Below are 19,152 nucleotides of genomic sequence, written 5' to 3'. Positions count from 1 at the left end.
TCTGCGCGCACCCCTCGTCGGGGGGCTTCCCCGCCGCCGGCCTCTGGGGCGATTTGTCAAAACTTCCCCCTCCGCCTGCCCGCCTCCCCCTGCGTGCCGCCGCCGCCGCATGCACAGCCGCAACACCCCCCAGCCCGCCCGCCGAGCCTGGAGCCGCTCACCGGATCTCCGGGGCTGAAGCAACTCTGCCCACCCCCGCCCCGAGGCAGCCCACCCCCTCCTGGCACCCGCGGCGGCAGCAGGAGCTCAGCATGCCGAGGAGGAAGCAGCAAGCGCCCCGGCGCGCAGCAGGTACGAGAGCTGCCTTCCCCGGCGGTTTGTTTCTCCCCTCTCCTCTCTCGCTTCGCCTCTGTCTCTTTCATAACCGCTCTCCGGCGGGCAGAGCTAGTTGGGTTTGCGCTGAGCTTCCCTTCTGCCTCGCTCCCCGGGATTGCACGTTGCACGCCTTGGATTTTGCAGAGTAAACTTGGTCAGACAGACACATCACTGTGGCTTCCCCCCCCCCCTTTGGGGCTGGAGATTGGGCATGATGGTCTTTTTTCCTACTTTTGGTTTATTCCCAGCTCCCCTGTTCCCTTCCCCCCTCCCATTCCTCTGTTTTGGGGACAACACTTTGTGAAAACGAGGGATATAATAGAGGTGAACGTTGAAAAGATGTGTGTGGCTATAGGGGTGGAGGAAAAGAGAGGTAAATGTTGCTCATTTCCAATCCCTGCTTTGGCACTCACTTTGATTTTCTCCCCTTCCTTCCCTATACAATCTCCATCCCCTTCTTTCACACACTCACAAGCAGTTTGTTAAAGACATTGATAATTTCTTTGTAAACAGCTAGTGTATGTATGTATTTATGTATGTATGTATGTAAGTGGCACAGAATGATATTACAGGCTTGCAATGTTACTTTAAGATCAAACCATAGACAAGACTCCTTTATCCAAGTTTATCTTTCTCCCTCTTCCCCTTGTACTGCACTGTAGACACCTCCACTGGACCAACAGATCTGCCTAGTTGGTCACTTTCTTTGGCAACCTCTTTCCCAATCCTATTGATTTTTTTCATTTATGAGCCCAAACTGTGGAGCTGCAAAGGAAACCAATGCAAAGGGTGTGTTGTCCGATAACTAGCCAGTATGTTTGATGCTGGGTTTGCATTACCCCTCTTTTTCTTTTCCTTTAAAGAAATTCTTTTCTGGGCTTTTGCCCTTGTGGATTTTGTTCTGTTTCTTTATGCCTTGAATGTCAGCTCCTCTTAAACTTGAGCAGCATTTTCTGGAAGGACCAAATTGTGGGTGGAGGGGTGGGGGAAAACCCAATAAAAACATTATTTTACAATAATGGAGGTATGTGGGGTGGAAAAAGGTTTCCTTGGCCTGTTGCCATCCTTGATTTGATGGCTGATTGATCGCCTGTCATCTGGCTGCCTTTGATCTATTCATTCCCGATAAACATCAATAAATCACTTACCATGGTAACGCCAGACTCAGTGACATCATATATGGCCTGTCAACTCTCTGTCAGTGCAACTTTAGGGACTTTTGGTTAGTTTTGTGACATAATCACATGGACATGCATTTTGATATGGATGATACTTACACTGAATGGATAGAGATATAGTCTCTCTCTTCATTAGGAAGGGTTAGCTATTTTGGGGACCAATAATTTAAGTGTAGACTGAAGCACTCATGGTGCATTCTTTAGGAGGGACCCATATGTATGCATGAATGTAGTAGTTTGCCAAGTGGTTATAGTAATACTTTTAATTAGTCCATTCAGTGTTCCCTACTAAAACTTAAATAAAGTAATCCTGCTACTTATGAGAGCATTGTCAGAAGAAATGCTTTAAAAAATCTGCCAGTGCACTTAGAAATATGTCAAGCTCTCAAAATGGCATGATTTGAACTTAGTAAGCAGCAAGCAACACAATGAATAACATAAAATATACACAACGGTATGTACATTTCCTCACCTCCTTAAGTGTACACTTAAGTTTAACATACTTGTTTTTGTAATAGAAGAAACTATACTTGTTCACAGTAGATTTTGTAGTCTTAGTCTACATACTGACATTTGGAAAGTTTGGAACGTTTTAAAGTGCAATAGTAATATACTCTAACAAACATTTTATTTAAATAATACACTTTAATATATTGAATTTCAGGTTAGTGCCATCAAATAATGATACTTGTAAAATGGGTTCAAAACTTTGTCCTTCAACATAATTTGAAAAGTCTAGGCTGTAAATGTAATTCAGTTTTTGAAGAACTTGGTTTTCAGAAAAGTTGGGTATATTCTTCAAAGAGGTGAGCTATAGTTTGGACTTTAAGACTCTAGGAGAATCTTTCCCTGGTGAACTCACACATTTTGAAGTACTCTGTCTTTCTGTTTTTGGTTTAAGTGAACTAGTCATGATGTATGATATATCTTTTACATTTAGTAAAAATGTAATCTTTACATTTGTAGCTTTTGGGTTGCCACATAAAACGTAATTATTATGATCATTGCCTCCTGCTAAATGCTGTTTTATTAATCAGCTTGGAAATGTTATTTTTCCTATTGGCAGCATAGCCAAAAGTATTTTTTACAATTTTTAAAAACAGCTAAGAAATAGCAGGTTAGTTAAGAAATATTCATTACAAAAACTTGACTGCAGGACTAATAGGAGATGGAAGAATGGTTTTGCTCTATCAAAATGACCCGTCAAAACGACTTTGTTTCATATTTGATTTAATTGTCTCTCTCCTGACAGGCACATTCATCAATAGCTTAATGGTCAATCAGAAGTTGGCAGAGTGAGTGCTTTCATTCTTTCCCATACACTAGCTTTGGCTTTACTTTATCAAAATGCCTCTGCCTAATGGATATGAGGGATGTAGAATGACTGAAGGGCTACTTATTTAAGAAGAGTGGGGGAAAAAACACCAAAACATTTATGCTGTTGATAAGTGCATGAAGATAAATAAGTGAGCTGTGTGAGGTTTTTTTTTTTATTTTTTTATTATTATGAGGCACAAGAAACTTCTCATTTTTTCCCTTCTTTTTGGCTTCACAGCTGCAAGTTATAAGGTTCATGACTGCTTTTGTGGCATACTGAGAGTGATGACAAATTGATTGCTTTGTACCGGTAGACCAAAAATAAATAAATAAATAAAAGGACTGGGAGGATGGGGGGAATTAAAGATGTCTGCTGATTGGTAATTCAGGAAATCCAGTCCCCAGCAACCTTGAGAATACTCGAGATTTTTTTTCTCTCCAAACTGAAAGGTCCGCTCAGCCATAAAAAAAGAAAAGTTGTTTTGCCAGCTTCATTAGTGTTCACCTAATTAGCTGTAAACCTGATGGATTCCTGACAGCTTTAATGATTGGAGATGACAAGCTCCACGCAGTGTCATCCAGCAGAATTAGGTTTGCAGCTAGTTTGATGTAATCAAGTTGATATTACACAGTCCTGGTTGCCTTTAGTTGTGCATTAACTCAATTTTCTGCTGCAGGTGACAAATGGGCTTTGGTACCTGGATAATCATGTCATAGGAATTAGGGCCCTTTTAATGGTCTGGAGTAGAATAACAACAACAAAGAACTCTCAGCAGCACAGAGCTTGCAGACATAACAGACAGGTGCACAAATTCTTTATGTCTAGCCCAAGTGTTAACACCACACTGTAGAAGACTAAAGCTGTCTCTAAGAATCAAGAATCTATAAAAATGAAAATTTCAGTTTGTTTGCTTTAAGACAGATGAATATCATGGATAAATTAGGGGGGAAATGTCAGAGGATCATAGTTTTTAACTACACTTGTTAATGCAAGGGAAAGATCTAAATTACAGTTCCTGTTCCAGTGACTTTTGCCATTTAAGTTAGAAGGGAGAAAAACACTTATTAGTTAAAGGCTACTGTCTAGAAGAGCTAAGCAATACTATACTAATGGAGGCTAGTCTGGTTCATGCAAACAATAATTATCTATCTTTAAATTATAGCTTTTTTTTTTTTTTTTTTTGCAAACACATTTATTTAAAAGATCAAGACAATGTGGTTTAGTTCTCATTGACTGAAAAGACTTAATACACATTCTCTATGCATTCTATTCTCGCTCTTTAAAAGGACTGGAAACTGTAATGATTTGTTGGAAACTCATTTACGTTTTTGTATTGAATGAAACAATTACTGGTTTCAGGCCCAGACAATAATGCTGCATTTGAAACCTCTTATAGAACTTGGGGCCATGATATTTTTTCTACTAAAATGTGTTCTAAACAGTAGAAATAATCCACAAACTTTCTCTGCTCTATTTAGCTCTCTAAACCCAACCTTAGTGCTTACATTCTGAAGAGGCACATACCATCAACATGAACACTTTAATATAACTGATAGATTAATTTTCAAAGGTGCTGAGCATCTCTAGTTTCCATTGAATTCAGTGGTGTTTGTGGGTTCTCAGCAGCTTTGAAAATCAGGCCAAAAGTGTATAACAAAAATTCTGTTGAGAGATAACACATAGGTCTTTAGACAAAATTCTAGACATGCAGATATGAGTTCAGGAAGTTGAACACATTTCCTAATTCATGGGAATTGCTTGAAGCTACATAAATGCCTGGCAACTACATACATACCCCAAAAAGTAAATGTAGCGATAAAGTAGACTACCTATAAAGGTACTTGCAGTGTCAGCCCTTGGTATGTTATTTGCCTCCAAACCTGCCACATATTTTTCTGTTGGACAGAGATTCTTCCTAGCAGCAAGCTGACAAAATGATTAGTTATGGCTGTCCTCTGCTTTTTTTCTGCAAAGTGTGAGGAACAATGCAAAAAGAAAACGGGGCATAAATGTAAAAAGGCCTGATAGATTCCACTGAATATCCTGCTGGAAAACAGAATTTTCGAGAATCAGCTGCCATTGCTCCCATTAGCTTGACAGCTGTCAATTAGGGCTTCAGTGCTCTCCTGGGCCACAGTTTATTGCGTGCGGTTGATGTTGTCATTTTGTTCTCAGTTTTGCCTTGAGCGCTATCATGAGCAGGAGTGAAATAGTCAATAACTGATGTATCAGCAGTTATTTCTTAAATTGGCTCACAAGTCTGCATTTTTCCTCTTTTTACTAAAGATTGTTTTGTAAAGTGATTAGAATGAATTGTGACTGCTGCAGGGTTATGGGAAATGCAGTGAAGCTAGGGTGAGTTAGCAGGATTAGAGTGGTTCCTTTTTGTCAATGCTGTTTTCAGGATTAGTGTAAACTAGAGTATAGAAAAGATCACAAAGATCACCTTCAGGGTGAAGTGCATGGTAAATTTTAAAGTGTGTTGTGTACATGATTACATATACATGTAGTGATAAATGAGTGAGTGAAAAGAAATCATTAACCATAGCGTAAAGTAGTCTCACAAGTAGCTTTCTGTACAAACCTTGTAACTAGCTAGCCTTACCATACAGTAGTCTAGATTTTAATCCAATGTCTTGACTGTTTCTCAGGTCATCCACATACAGTCTGGTAAATTTGAATACAGCCCCATTTCGTGACACAACTACTAGATCAACTGTAAAAATGCCTAAAATGCTATATTGCAAAGTAGGGGTGCATGTGTGTGTGCGTGCGTGCGTGTGTGTGTGTGTGTGTGTATATAGTACTGAAAATAACATACATCTAGCGCAATCCTGTGTTATCTGTAAATTACTTGAGATGTGCTGTTTAGTAAATGATACTCAGGTCTTCAAGTGTGGGATTTTTTTTTTCAGTTACACCCCAAATTGTGGTTTATGTGCTTGAAGTTAAAAACGAAAGGTGAATACAATATATTGTATTTAGTAACAATGATATGGACTGGTACATCCAGACAGATAATATGCAGTTGTAATTAGACTGAATAGACAGGCATTCATTTTTAAATTCTTTGACACATGCATAAAATAGTCATATAATAAGATAAGATGACAATTTTATGTTAGGTTGATAAAGTGTCCCGATACATGCATTTAAATGTCTGTAAGCCTTTTTTTATCCAGACAGATTAATTCTAGTTTCCAGCATTTGCAGTTAGTCATTAAATTAATTTTAAAAATCCCACTAAACAATGGATGTGTTCCTTTTTTGTGTGTCATTACCTAAAGCATGAAAACTGGAAACATGTATTCAGTTAGTTTTTCCTTGATTTCAGCATTACTAATAAATTACATCAAAAATTGGTTCAAAGGATTCAAGCCATCATCCATGAGCAGAATGCATTGTAGTTTTTTAAGAATAATAGTGCAGAATAGAACATTATAAGTGCTTGAACTTGTTTATGACCATTTACATGAAAAAACTGTAATGGTTCAGATAAAGGGATTGTTATAATAAAAAAATATAAGTCTTCTTCCCCATAATTTTCCCAATTGTACCACTGAAAGACATTTTTTAGCCAACAGATAGTCCATCAGTATTTAATAGTCTACAGAATTTAAACACTTTTTATTGTAATCATAAAGATTTCCAGAAAACAATCAGTGGTATATACTCCGGGAAAAAACAATCACCAAAAGGTCATAGAATACCTGAAAGCTTTTTGCCATTATCTTGTTTGCTGAGACAGTAAAGGTGTGTCTCTTCAAGAATAATCTAACTTTGCGTTTGTGCTTAATTATAAATTATTAATTCATAATGTCAGGACACGTGTTATTAATTATGACTCTCTTTTCTTCATCCAGAACAGCTGTTTGGGAATCGGGTAAGTTCACTACATTTGTTGGCATGGGAGTTCACCAAATGAAGAACTCTCCATTCCCAACCCACGTTACCACTCAACTCCCCTTCTTTTCATATTAGGTTTTTTTTTAAAGTGGTTAGAGTAAATTTGACATTGTTTAGAGTAAACTTCCGATCTTTCACATAATTAAGCACATTCACAATAAACAAACATTTTTGTGGAGGTGGTTGTTATGTGCTGGCCATGAATAATTCTTGTTTTAGTAAGGCTATCTTAAGGTAGAGAGGTCAAAAGGGCACCTCCATAAGCTTCTAGTGGGGGAAAGTAATACAATTTTCATGCCCCTCTACCAAACTCCCGCCAAACTTAACAAGTTTATGTAGAAGAAAGAGCTGTTTTATTATACGTTTGGAATGACTGAAATTCATTTACTTTTGATATTTCATTTCTATCATTAAATTGAGCCCTGTGTTTCAGTTTCTTATGTGTTCTTTGTGGAATGCATGTTGCATAAAATAGGCAATTTTTAATGAACAATTTAATGTAAATGGGTTTTGAATTTAAATTAATATTAATGAAGCTTTGAGTGAATTTATTTTGCATACGTAAAGGCTTGTAACTCTTTCACCCACACACTCTTGTCTTTATGTACTAACACATTTGTTAGGTGAATTGGCTAGTTTCCATTTTTTGTGATAAAAAATCTTTAATGGATTTTATATGGTTATTTGTGCCAGTTCAGCTTTAAACAGGCCAGTATCTCTATTTTAAAAATATACTTGATTTTACAAGCACATGTGAGTAGTTAATATTTTAAACATCTATTGCCCCTTTGTTTCTTAAATTTTTGACTTCAGTTTTGCCTTTATGCTTGGGGAGAAATTTATTCCAACAATAGTTACTACAATCAAGATGTTTTCTTTCTTTGGCTTACCTCTAATGCATTATGTATTCAGGAATGATGGGATGTTCTATAATTAATTCTGTTAGATGTAATTGCTATAATCACTTTGATGCTACACATAATAAAAGTAATATGGTAAGCATATGATAAAATATAAACACCTTATTGTAACACTCTAAGTAAAATTCTTTTTAAAAAATCTTGTTTAAAGCTAAACTTCCTGTTCCTTATTTTGTCAAAGATGACACTTTTATTTAAATGACATTAATTTTTAAATGAATGGATTTTGGAAATGGGAAAGTCTCTGACTGGTGGAGAATCTCAGCCAGTTGTGTGTAATCCATTAAAAATATAGTTAGTTAAGAAGCTAATCTTTACAGATGCTGCCAGTGATGTAAATATCACTGTATATCTCATGAAATAAGAGACAAATTTGTATGTTGTATTAAAATGAAATACATAGTAAATAACAGAAACAGAGTAGTTATCAATTGAATACTTGTAGTGCAGAATTATGGGAAATATAAAATGTATGAAGCTTAGCAAGTAACAAGAGCGGAACTTTTGTGGGTATAGGCCCAAGTGGGGATGACTTTTTTTCTTTTTTTTAGAAGTAGCTTTGAATGATTGTTTGCAAACAGTTTTTTGATAGGGAGGAAATGGGGGAAAAGATGTAAAGTGGGATAAGCAGTGGGATATTACTAAAACAGAAATGTTGATGTGGTCATAGTTCTTAATTAGTTGCACTCATACTTAATGCTGCAAAGATCACTTGGTTTTTGTCTACATGCTTGTAGGTCTCTCCCCAACCCAGTCATATTTTACTATCCTGTTTTCTAAGCAATTGAGTATACAAATCAGGCTTAGAATGTGAACTATAAAGAAAAGTAGAAAAATACAGTTAATGTAGAGTGAAAAAATATCCCCCCCCAGTGTTATTTTCAAATAATACATAGTCTTTGTGTAGAGGGGAGAAGAGGTATTACGTTTAACTTCTGTAAGCTGAACAAACAATCCCAAACCAACCTCTTACTGAATTGTTCTAAAGGGAGAACAGCATAGAGCAGGGTGCTGTTTTTGAGTATTTCTGGGACTGGGCTCTGTGCCTGAAGTCCTTTTCCTGCTAGGTCAAGCCTGTTGCTGGAGGGCCAGATCTCAGCAGGGGCCTCCTGAGGCTTGGCGAGGCTGTTCAAGACTGGCAGCCATCAGTCATCCATCTGTGACACAGAGTCTGTTTTTGATGGCAGGGATGATAAAAGGCCTGGGAACTGTATAGGCCCTTGTAATCAGGGCCAGTGCTGACATCCTTCTCAACTTTGACAGCTTCTTCCTTTTCTCTCTTCACCGCCAAGACTGTCTCAACTGAATTTTTTTTCTCTCTCTTGTTTCATGTACTTGATCAGTCTCAGATGCTGGGAATTATTTTTTTCTGAAGGGAGGGGGAGTGTTTCTTTTGGTTTGTGGGTTGGGCAGGTGTGAGAGGAAGTCTGTTTTTTTTTTTTTTTTTTTGTACTGTAGGCCTGTTGCTAATTAATGTTCCTCCATAAGATTCTGTCGGAGTTGAGTAATGTTTTTGATCTTTATGCCTGATAACTGCATACTTAATGAGATTTCAAAGCTGTGAGTGCAGCTCCCTACAATTATTGACAGATGCCTTTTCTTTGCCATTGGGTTCAGCTTCATAAATCCTCTTGCAGTAATGAGGTTCAGAAGTGCCACCCTGCCAGTGAGCTAATGAAAGAGGGGGGGAGGGAGGGAGCAGCTCAAGCCTGCCTGACACATTTTTTTCCTTTAAAATTTACTATGCAGATGTCAAGCTGTGGGACGATTACTTCAAACATGCTAATTTTTATCTTGCTTTTGTGTCAAGCCTGCGTGCCATTTCCCCCCCCAGTAATAAATAAAAATAGAAACCTCAACCTATTTAAATTTTATCATGGATCATAACTATTGAAGACTTTGATAGATGTATGTTCTTTTGCAGTTTCCAGTCAGTGGAACAGTTTTTTGAAATCTGAAGGGCAGAGAGAGGATGGAAAAAAAAAAGCTCCTTGGGCCGCACGTCAGCCTGCCCTAACCATGCACTTGAAACATCGTAGATTTCATTTTAGAGTTCTGAAACTAAATCCTGGTGGAGAATAGCCGCACCATGCCAAACAGTCGATTTCCTTTTCAGCAGAGCCATATATCACTGACCCACCCTTTCCTCCTGACAGAATGACATGTGTCATTTATCAAATGGTCCCTGCCAGACAGCGAGGGAGGGGTGTGTGTGTGTGTGTGTATGGGGACAGCATAGTTTCATGCAGTGCTGTCTTTTCCCCTCAGTAAAGCATGGCTACAACAGTAGTGCTGATTTGGGGAGAGAGAAAGAGACAGGAAGACAGAGAAAGTGTATGTGTGTGTGGTGAGAGGTGGGGTAGATTAGCAGAGTGACTGAAGAGGTTATGTTCTTTCATATTATTTGCTAAGTCCTGTTGTTCAAACCTCTTAAGCTTTTATTCCCCCTCTTCCCCTCCACCCCCATTTCTCTCTCTCTCTTTTTTTTTTCCTTTCTTTCTTTAGTTTGGCAGTTGGGAGAAACTGGCTGACACGTATCATTCAAGCAGCACCAGTTTGCTGGGGGTTGTGTAAATGAATCTGGGAGCTCTCAGTTTCACATGATTCAAACGTGCATTATTGAAGATGGATGTTCCTTAAAAAAAGATTGATGATGGATATCAGGCTTATAGTGCCATTTATCATTTTGAATATTATTTAGACTTGCCGTGTAAAGCTGTAACTTGAGAGCTGGATGAGCTGGGACAGAGTGGAGGCCTCGATGTGCACGTTTTGATTGATGGCTTTGCTTTCTCATTGTTTGTTACCAGATACTAGCTGGTCATTATAGGAGTGCCTTACAGTTGTTTTAGGGGCTGGGTTTGTGTGTGTGTGTGTGTGTGAGAGAGAGAGAGAGAGAGCGAGCGAGAGAGAGCGCTTCAATGGGATAAATTTAATAATTATAATAACATAGACAAATCTATGGCTTATTGCAAGGATACAGGCAAGCTTTTGCATGAACACAGCTACATACTGTACATAACATGAAAATATAAACAGGACTGTAGCTGCTAAAGTAAAACATTGTCTGACATTGTCAGGTCTAGTATAAAAATATGCTTTAAAATATGCATGTGAAAAGATTAACACAATCCAACTTCCTTTCACTGACTGGCTACATTTTGATACTACAACCGTGAAGAAAGCCATGTTCTAGTAAAATAATTATTTCAGTGTTTACAATTTTCACTTCCATTCGCCTTCTCCACCCATTTCAGGGAGTCTTTAAACTGTAGAGTTTACCTCCAGATGCTTGGTACCTAGGCTGGCTGGTTTTTCTATATGCTTAGCCAGGGTAAGCACTTACTTTTTTTGAAGTACTTCTGCTAGTACCAGGACACCCCCACCTGCTGGAAGAATTAAGGATGCAGCCTTGTATGAGCAATTAGGTCTTGAGTCACTTGGAACTGTAGGCAGTGACTATCATGAAATGTGTACTTAGTGCAACAATGTAATGCAGTTTCAGAAATGAGTAAAATAGAATCCTAAAATAATCATGCATTCATGCACAAGCATTTGGGGCAAGCGGTTCAAGATCAGTGCCAAGTATGACTTTATTTGAGTTTGCTAATTGAATTTAATATTTCTTGTATGGCACATACTGTAGAAATTAAATAAAAATGATGGTAGGAAAAGTTAGACTACAATAGCTTTTCATTAAAATAAATCAGTTTTAGCTTACGTTAGTTTGTAGAGGTAGATAATATTTTTGAATCATTGTTGAGTCAAATGAACTTTTTTCTTGATTGCAAAAAGCTTTTTTAGTAGGAAAGAGTTATAACAACATCTAATAAACAATATATAGCACGATGACATGCATTTCATAAAATGATCACTAACTTTGTGTAAGTTTTTTAAACAAAGTTTAGCAGAGATCTGTTGTTTATTATTCCTTCCACAAATCCCTTTCATTTTACTTTTGGTATTGTTTCTCAGCAGCCAACAATAAGGAAGAGTCAGATTTATACACTTCATTAAAATCCAGTATTACAGAAACTATAAAAAAATATTGTTTTCTATAGAGCTTTCTACAGAAGAAGGAAAAACTTTGATCTCCTACCCTTGCACTTGTGCGACATAGTAGGTAATTGAAGTACAAGTGCCAATTTGCTGGAACAATTGTAAACACACCTTGATACAAATGGCATCACTGCATTCTTACTGATTAGAAAACTTTGCTATTAATAGACACAAAGTCCATTTCAGGTGTAATTGGTAAGGAGCTGAGTGCACTCATGGGGAGAAACCTTGTTTTGTTTTTTGTTCGCTTTTATTCTTATCCCTTTTTTCAGTTTTATAGCTGGAGACATGATTTATTGCAGCCATCCATCTTTGGGGCTCATCCATCACATCCTGGTTGCTAGGCAATCATGGCAGCAGCTGTTTGCTTTGAATCAGACAGAAAAGTTGTCAATCATCAAAGGCAGGTGAATAGCATTAGAAACACGCTATTGTCAGACGGAATAATTAATCAAAGAGAGAAAAGATAATTAAAAAGATATGACCCTTGCAAGTACTTGCTCTGGGTTGCCTGGAAAAAGAAAAACTGCCTGGTCTTTTCTAGACACTTAAGCAGCTGAGGGCTGATAAAATATGCACTCTGCAGTGCATAGTTTTTAATTAATTGAAAAAGGTTCAACATTCAAAGACGATGCTGGAGAAAAGTCTGATTATGAGCAGAAGTAATATTTATTGTTTGCATGAAAGGCTTGACATGGAGTTCTAACTTTCTGTCACAAATCTCCTGCACGCATGCACTAAGCTTCTTACAGCATTACTATCTTCACTGGCAGTGACTAGAGCATACTGTTAGTCTCTCTCCAGGTAGAGGTCCTAAAGCTTTCATCCAGCATTTTCATTTTGGGCTACCTTTGCAGTGTATTGTCTCATACGCTATCCCTCATAGTGACTATCATGGTTACACTAGTTCTGCCATCAGGTAGGCAAGCAAACCTCAACAAGTCTGCAACATTGCACTTCACTCAACCAGTGGGAAAGGTGTCCAGGCAATAACTTTATCATTTTCAATCAGCTTCTGGAGCAAGAGGTTCTCTCCTGAGGTCCTTTCCAAACCAGATCTTCTAATATTACCATTGTTCTTTAACCAGCATAGTAAAAAGCAGTGTCAAGAAATCTAATGTGCAGAGGTACTCAGATGCTACAAAAGTAGTCTCAGAATAGTTTGCCCCAACACAAATATTCATAGGTACCTACTGCTTGTGTTTTAAAATGTAAAGGGGTCGTTGACCTGGTATTCACAAAGAAGTTGGGAAAAGCTCATATTGTGTTCAGTCTGTAAGTCAAGGAATCATTTATTGAACACTGTAATAGACAAAAGGCCGGAAGCTTGTAGGCCTAATACTGTAAGCCACAGGTATTAGACAGGAATACAGTTTTATTATACATAGTATACATATGTTATCCAAGAAATAGTACTTTGCCCACTGCACATATATTGCCAAATGTTTAGAGCCCAGGAAATCTGTTTTTGAGAAATGTGAAAAGTAGTGGAGTTTAAATATGAAGGTTGGATTATTAGAGTTTAATATTTAGTAAGCATTAAAACAGAACTGACAACCACTTTCTCTCTCTCTTTTGTTTTTGGATACTATACTTGTTTTCCACAGTCCTTCCACAGACTAGCAGGGCTTCTAAAATTGGAAAAGAACCTCAAGTCTTAGGAGTCAGGAGAATAAAAGGACCCTTTTAATTTTCTACATGTTGGGGTCAATTATCTGAATGGTATGCAGGGATCTAAGCAGTTAACTGCTTTTACCAATCTTGGGAGTTAAAAATAATGGGGCATGATCCTATATATTATTATTACACATCTCAATCCTGGCACACTGTGCTAGAAATGTAACTCCTTGAGTTCAACCTGAGCTAATGCAGGAGGCAAAAATAGTCTCACCGATGCAGCTCTTCTCCTAATTGTGCATGGTCTGTATCTCACACCCAGTTTCACTTGACACAGGTCCAGTGTTTAAATGGAAAATAGAACACCACTAAAAACAAAAAACACGAAAACAAGCTCACGACAGGGTTCCATCTGAATATAGGCTACAATGCCTATTCAGCATTGTAATATTTCCAGCACTGGTGGTAGGAAGCTCAAGCTGAAGCTAACTTGGATGACTTGAAGAAACCTGTAACTTCAGTTAACCGTTCTAGTTATTGGATCCTCAGGAAAGAAAATGTTCACCAAAAGTGTGTACAAGTGTCACACTAAAATATGTTGAACCATTGCAGTATCTGTGTTAGAACTGGTTTGAGATGTATCATGAACGTGACATACAACAAAAGTTAGTGCTGCTTGTCATTAAAAATACAATCATACTTTTTCCTAGTGTTGGGATGTTTTCTGGCACATGAATTCCAAGTTGGATAATTACATTTTTTTTTTTTTTACCCATGTACTTTCATTTTAGTTGGACACATTATTCTTTCATTACCGTCCTAAACACAGGGTTGGCTGTGAGTGTGGTAGGCAAATGGATTTATATGTGATATATATAATGCTATTTGTAGCATGTTTTGGTGCATTATTTAAACATGAGAACTTTATCACTATGTGAAGCAATCTGTAATTGTCATAAAACTCTTTTCCCCTTTATTCAAATTTTAATTTTTCCCCTTATGTACCAACATCTCAGTAATATCTTTGTAGTGTTTGCTGATTAGAGTTTTATTTAATGATAGGGATCCGTGGCAAAGTTCAAATTCCCCCCCGGTGGAGGGATATAGTGCCAACTTCAATATAGTGTTGAATAAGAGACATATGGATAGATGGCTGCATATTGGAAAACAGGCACCTACTGTTTAGTCTGGTTGTGATTTCTTAGCGGATTATAGGCAAAAGTACTTTCCCATGATAGTCTACTCTCCTTTCTGCTTATAGAAGGAAATTAGATCAGTCTTTGCTCCCTGAATTTTTCTATATTCTTTTCCCTAAGGATGTTGGCTAATATTCTCATGAAATATTGCATGTTCTTGAAATAAGGCAAAATAGTTATTCCCATTCTCAATAGCTAATGATTCACATGTAAAATAGTTGGGCTTTTGGAAATTATTTTCCTGACTTCAGACCACACCCTCTAGCACCTTATGTATTCAGAAGAAGAAAGCTTTTTGGGGAAAGTAAAATAAACAAGCAACTAAGCCTTGCAGGAGACAGAGTTAATTTGTTTCTTTGTTAGGATTTAAAAGTTGGAAAAAGTGCATCAAACATTTAACAACTTTACAGATGAAGAGACAATCAGACTTTAGAGGCTTAGTGTAATTGTTGATGGCTGTGGGGTTTTTTAGCCAGTGAAAGGGCATAAGAAGGAGCGTGTAATAAACATCAATATAAATAAAGAATTTAACTCACTTTGTGCTGAGCAAAATGTGGTGTCCCAGTTAGAGCTACTGAATGTTCATTGATATATATGGAAAAATATCTAGAAGAAATACACATAGTGTGCTTGGTTGAATTATATACTGTGCATGGCTAAACTGAATAAGGCATATACAAGTCATATACCAGTCTCTTGCATTATATTTATCTGTTGAATATTCTTCCACCTCTGACCCTTCATTACCTGAGGCCCAGTGCTTTCTCCACTCTCTTCAGAACACTCTCTCTTCCTTAAAGACCACAGTGTCTCTCTTTACCTTGGAAAACTTCTGATAGTGAAGAATGATACCCCTTTCATTCCACTCCTTCAAGGCTGTCTGTCTCTTTTCACTTCTCTCTATCTTGGTTGCCACTCCATCTCAAATCCTCACGAGGCTGCTTGTTAGGTTCACAGTCTCCCAATCCTGAAAGATTCTTCAGTGATGCAGGAATATTTCTGTTCACGCTGCAGTTTGTCAACAGCGTGGTGAAGAAAACCTCTGCTGACTGCACTTGGAGTTTGGGAAATGTCTAGGCTTCCCTGAGTAATTTCCTTAGCTATTGCACAAGAGAGACTGGAGCAACATTCGTACTCCAGGCTCAGTCTGCTGCAGACAGGAGAATTTCCTGCCTCATTTCTATGAAATGGGGTGTCTCCAGCAGAGGCTTTCTGGGACACTGTTTCTGGAATGATGGGTGTGAAAGGCAGTGGGTCTGCTGTACTAGGTGGAAGACAGCCACCTCATGCAACCTGAAGATCCAGGGAGAAAGCCAGATGGCCTTGAAGCCACAGAATAATGGAATAGTTTTAAGCCACCAGGTGGCTCCCCCAACCCCATGTAGACTTCAAGATAGGGTGGTGCAAAAGAGACTTTTGTGGAGAGCAGAGGTGTCAGAGTCTGGGTGGGAGGGTCTTGTGAGAAGAGAAGCCTAGAGCCTTGGAGGAGAAAATAGGCTGATATTTAAGGGCCTTAATAGCCGACTATTAGGTCCCTAAAATATAAATTATTTGAATCCATATATCAGCCTTATTCACTCATCAGCCCTTAAAACAATTGTTTATTTTTAAACACACAACTTGCTTTCCGTCCTGTCAGATCTCGCTAATCCAAAAGCACTTTGCAATCACTATACTAATTTAATTAGTTAGATAATTTGTGCATAATCGTCCAGTATTGGTTACATTATGGATAGGCTAGAGAGACATAAAGATAAACCAAGTGTGGACTAACTGGTTCTGACTCGTTTTAACTTTTTTATTCAAAGTATTTGAAAAGTAGTAGGAAATAGAATCTGAAACAGCAGGGAGAGAGTGTGAATGGTTTTTATATGGTGAAATTTACCCAGCATACCCTGTTTTCCCCCCTCCCCCCCCCCCGGGGCCTGCAATAAAATCGTTCCTATCTATATTAGTTAGTGTGCTTTCTCTATAAAATAGTCTAGAAGTAGTGAAATCTTACTATGTGACTGCATTTCCTATTGTGATGGCCAGCTGAATAAGCAGTAGGACAAGCTTACAATCAGCTGTGTGAAGGAAAAGAAGATAAAATTTTACAGCACATTCTTGTTCTTAGGAGTGTGCAACACAAATTTGTGTGACTCAAAACCTCAGTCTGGTCTTTATGATTAAGCAATAACTAAATTACAAAACAAAGTTATTGTCGTTTTGAAACTTGTATACTCATTCCTTGTGAAAGAAGCTAAGTATTTAACATCTCTCAGAGGAAAACATCTTTCATTACTTGATATGTTCAATGGTAGTAGTTTTCAACTAACAAAAATGTACTTGTTTGCATCAGTGTAGAGTCAAGAACTTTTTATTTGTAGATGGCAGAAGAATTTTGTGAGATAAATTTACTGATTATTGATAAAAATTGTTAAAAATGCAGGACAGAACCATAGTTCTGCCTACTAGCAAAGTTCAAAAGTGTGTAGTTGGACTCTTCATACAAAGTATAGTTGGGTTGCATTGCTTAATCCCATTGGTACTGGACTGCATTTTTGTCCTGTGTTTGAACAATGCCTAGCTCAGTGGGGTCCACAATACAAATAAGTAAATACATAATAATAATTAATTTACCTCTTGAGCACCCCAAGGCTTGTAGCATGTGTTCAACAAAAAAATTCTTACAGGATCTTTAATGCGTAAGACCATGTATAAGTAATGATTACTATAGTCCATATCACCATTGATGTACACAATGCTTTACAGCAGGGGTTCTCAAAATTCATTGTACCGCAACCCCCTTCTGACAACAAAAATTACTACACAACACAGGACCGAAGCCTGCCCGAGCCCCGCTGCCCTTGTGTGTGTGTGGGGGGAGGAGGGGGGGAAGAAGAGGGGGAGCAAAGCTCGAGCCCCACCATTCTGGGCTGGGGAGCCTAAGCTGAAGTCCAAGGGCTTCAGCCCTAGGCAGGGGGCCTGTAAAAAAGCCCTCAGGCTTTGGCTTTGGCCCAGGTGGTGGGGCTTGGGCTTCAGCCCTGGGCCCCAGCAAGTCTAAGCTAGCCCTGGCGACCCCATTAAAATGGTCGTGACCCACTTGGGGGTCCCGACCCACAGTTTGAGAACCGCTGCTTTACAGGCATTAAAAGGGCAAGCTTCCCATCCTGAGGAACTTGTCTCAACCATGTGTTCTTATATAAATCTATTCTGTGTGGAACACAACTTAATCGAGAGGTTGTCTCAGGAGTACCTGACTCTCCTATTCGCAATACTGTGTCATTCCTGTTGCATTTGCAGCAATTGCTTACCTGGGAAAGTAATAGTAGGCAGAGAGCCAATATCATGTGACAGTCTGGCTCTCTGCAGACCCACCAGCAAGTACTCAGTGGGCTGCTGTTTGAGAATTGCTTATGTGAACTACATGCCCTATCACTGTAGAAAATATTAGATTTACATTAGTCAACAAAGCCCCAAGCATAGTAGGGCCATGGATCATAAAGAGTTAATATTTTAAGTGATATGGACTAACATTAGCCAGATATGGGTCAAAATAAACTTGGGTGTTATTGTTGGGACCGCCCTGAATATCCTTATTGCTGTTGTGAATTAAGAAATAGGGGTTTTGTTTTTGTTTGTTTTGGGGGGGGGGGATTTTTTCATATTTAGCCAGTACACAGAACAAGTTCGCTGCTTGTTGCTAGAGGCAGGGGTTTGAAGTCAGCAGTGCTGCTGTTGGCTATCACTGGGAGTAAATAGAGAGGGAATTAGTACCATTGTTGGCTTCTCTTACAAGACCCAAGCCAAAGCCCATTTGAAGTCCATAGGAGCCTTTCACTGACTCCAATGACTTTGGATCAGGCCCATAGTCTCAACTCTAGGAATGAGGCTGGAAAAGATCACAAGATAGAGAATATTTTTAAACTTTGTCTTACATACTGTCTACCTGTGGGATTTGTAGAGTGCCCATCACTGTATTATCTAGGGGCCAGTTTTTTAAAGTATTTGGACATCTGAAGATGCAGAGGGGCGCCTACTGGGATTTTCAGAATGTCTAGGTACCTACATCAGGTGCCTGGGTTCTTTTGAAAATCCCCCTACGTGTCTACCTGCATTTTTAGGTGCATAACTACGTTTGAAAATATGCCCCTATGTGCTTAGCAGTCCTTTTTTCTGGCGAGATGTATGTTGCTAATGAGTCAGGACATAGCATTTTCCATGTTGGCATTCTATCAGGTTTACAATTATAATTTGTTTCACAGTGGCTATGCAATTAGTAATCTGGTGTCAAGGAAGTTTTATTAATATCAGTAATTTTATTGTATTAGTTTATAAATTGAAAGTATTATCACAATCAGGAATCTATCTTGATAGATAATGGCATTGTGCAAATTTGGCGATTGATTCTATTCCAAAAATGCACTCTTCATCCTTAATGTTTTAGCACAAAATTACACGGGGTATAGGTAATATGTCAAGTCTCCCTAAAAATTTGATCTTGATTTTTCATCCCGTGACAATACTTTATTCAATAAATCAAATTCTCCCTTAACTGTTAGCAGCCAACTTATTTAATGGTTATTTCTGAAATGTTGATACAGGGTTTTTAGCAGTTAATAGTGTTTACACATTCCAGAAACATTAAGTAGTTAGGTTAT

General features: G+C 38.3%; 1 protein-coding gene across 1 annotated transcript in view; it reads left to right on the top strand.

The window, feature by feature from the left end:
* The first annotated feature begins 207 nt into the window (after positions 1–207).
* The window catches only part of TSHZ3 (teashirt zinc finger homeobox 3), a 67,264-nt gene continuing 48,319 nt past the window's right edge, over positions 208–19,152 (top strand). Inside the window, exon 1 of the mRNA XM_024199737.3 lies at positions 208–291. Within this exon, the coding sequence (XP_024055505.2) occupies positions 252–291 (40 nt within the window). The 5' untranslated portion in view covers positions 208–251. The remainder of the gene's footprint in view (positions 292–19,152) is intronic.

Source organism: Terrapene carolina, unplaced genomic scaffold (assembly GCF_002925995.2).
Source record: "Terrapene carolina triunguis isolate 2854851 unplaced genomic scaffold, T_m_triunguis-2.0 Scaffold130, whole genome shotgun sequence".
NCBI lineage: Eukaryota > Metazoa > Chordata > Testudines > Emydidae > Terrapene > Terrapene triunguis.
The sequence above is the reverse complement of the archived record's forward strand: the minus strand, read 5'-3'. Positions and strand labels throughout refer to the sequence as shown.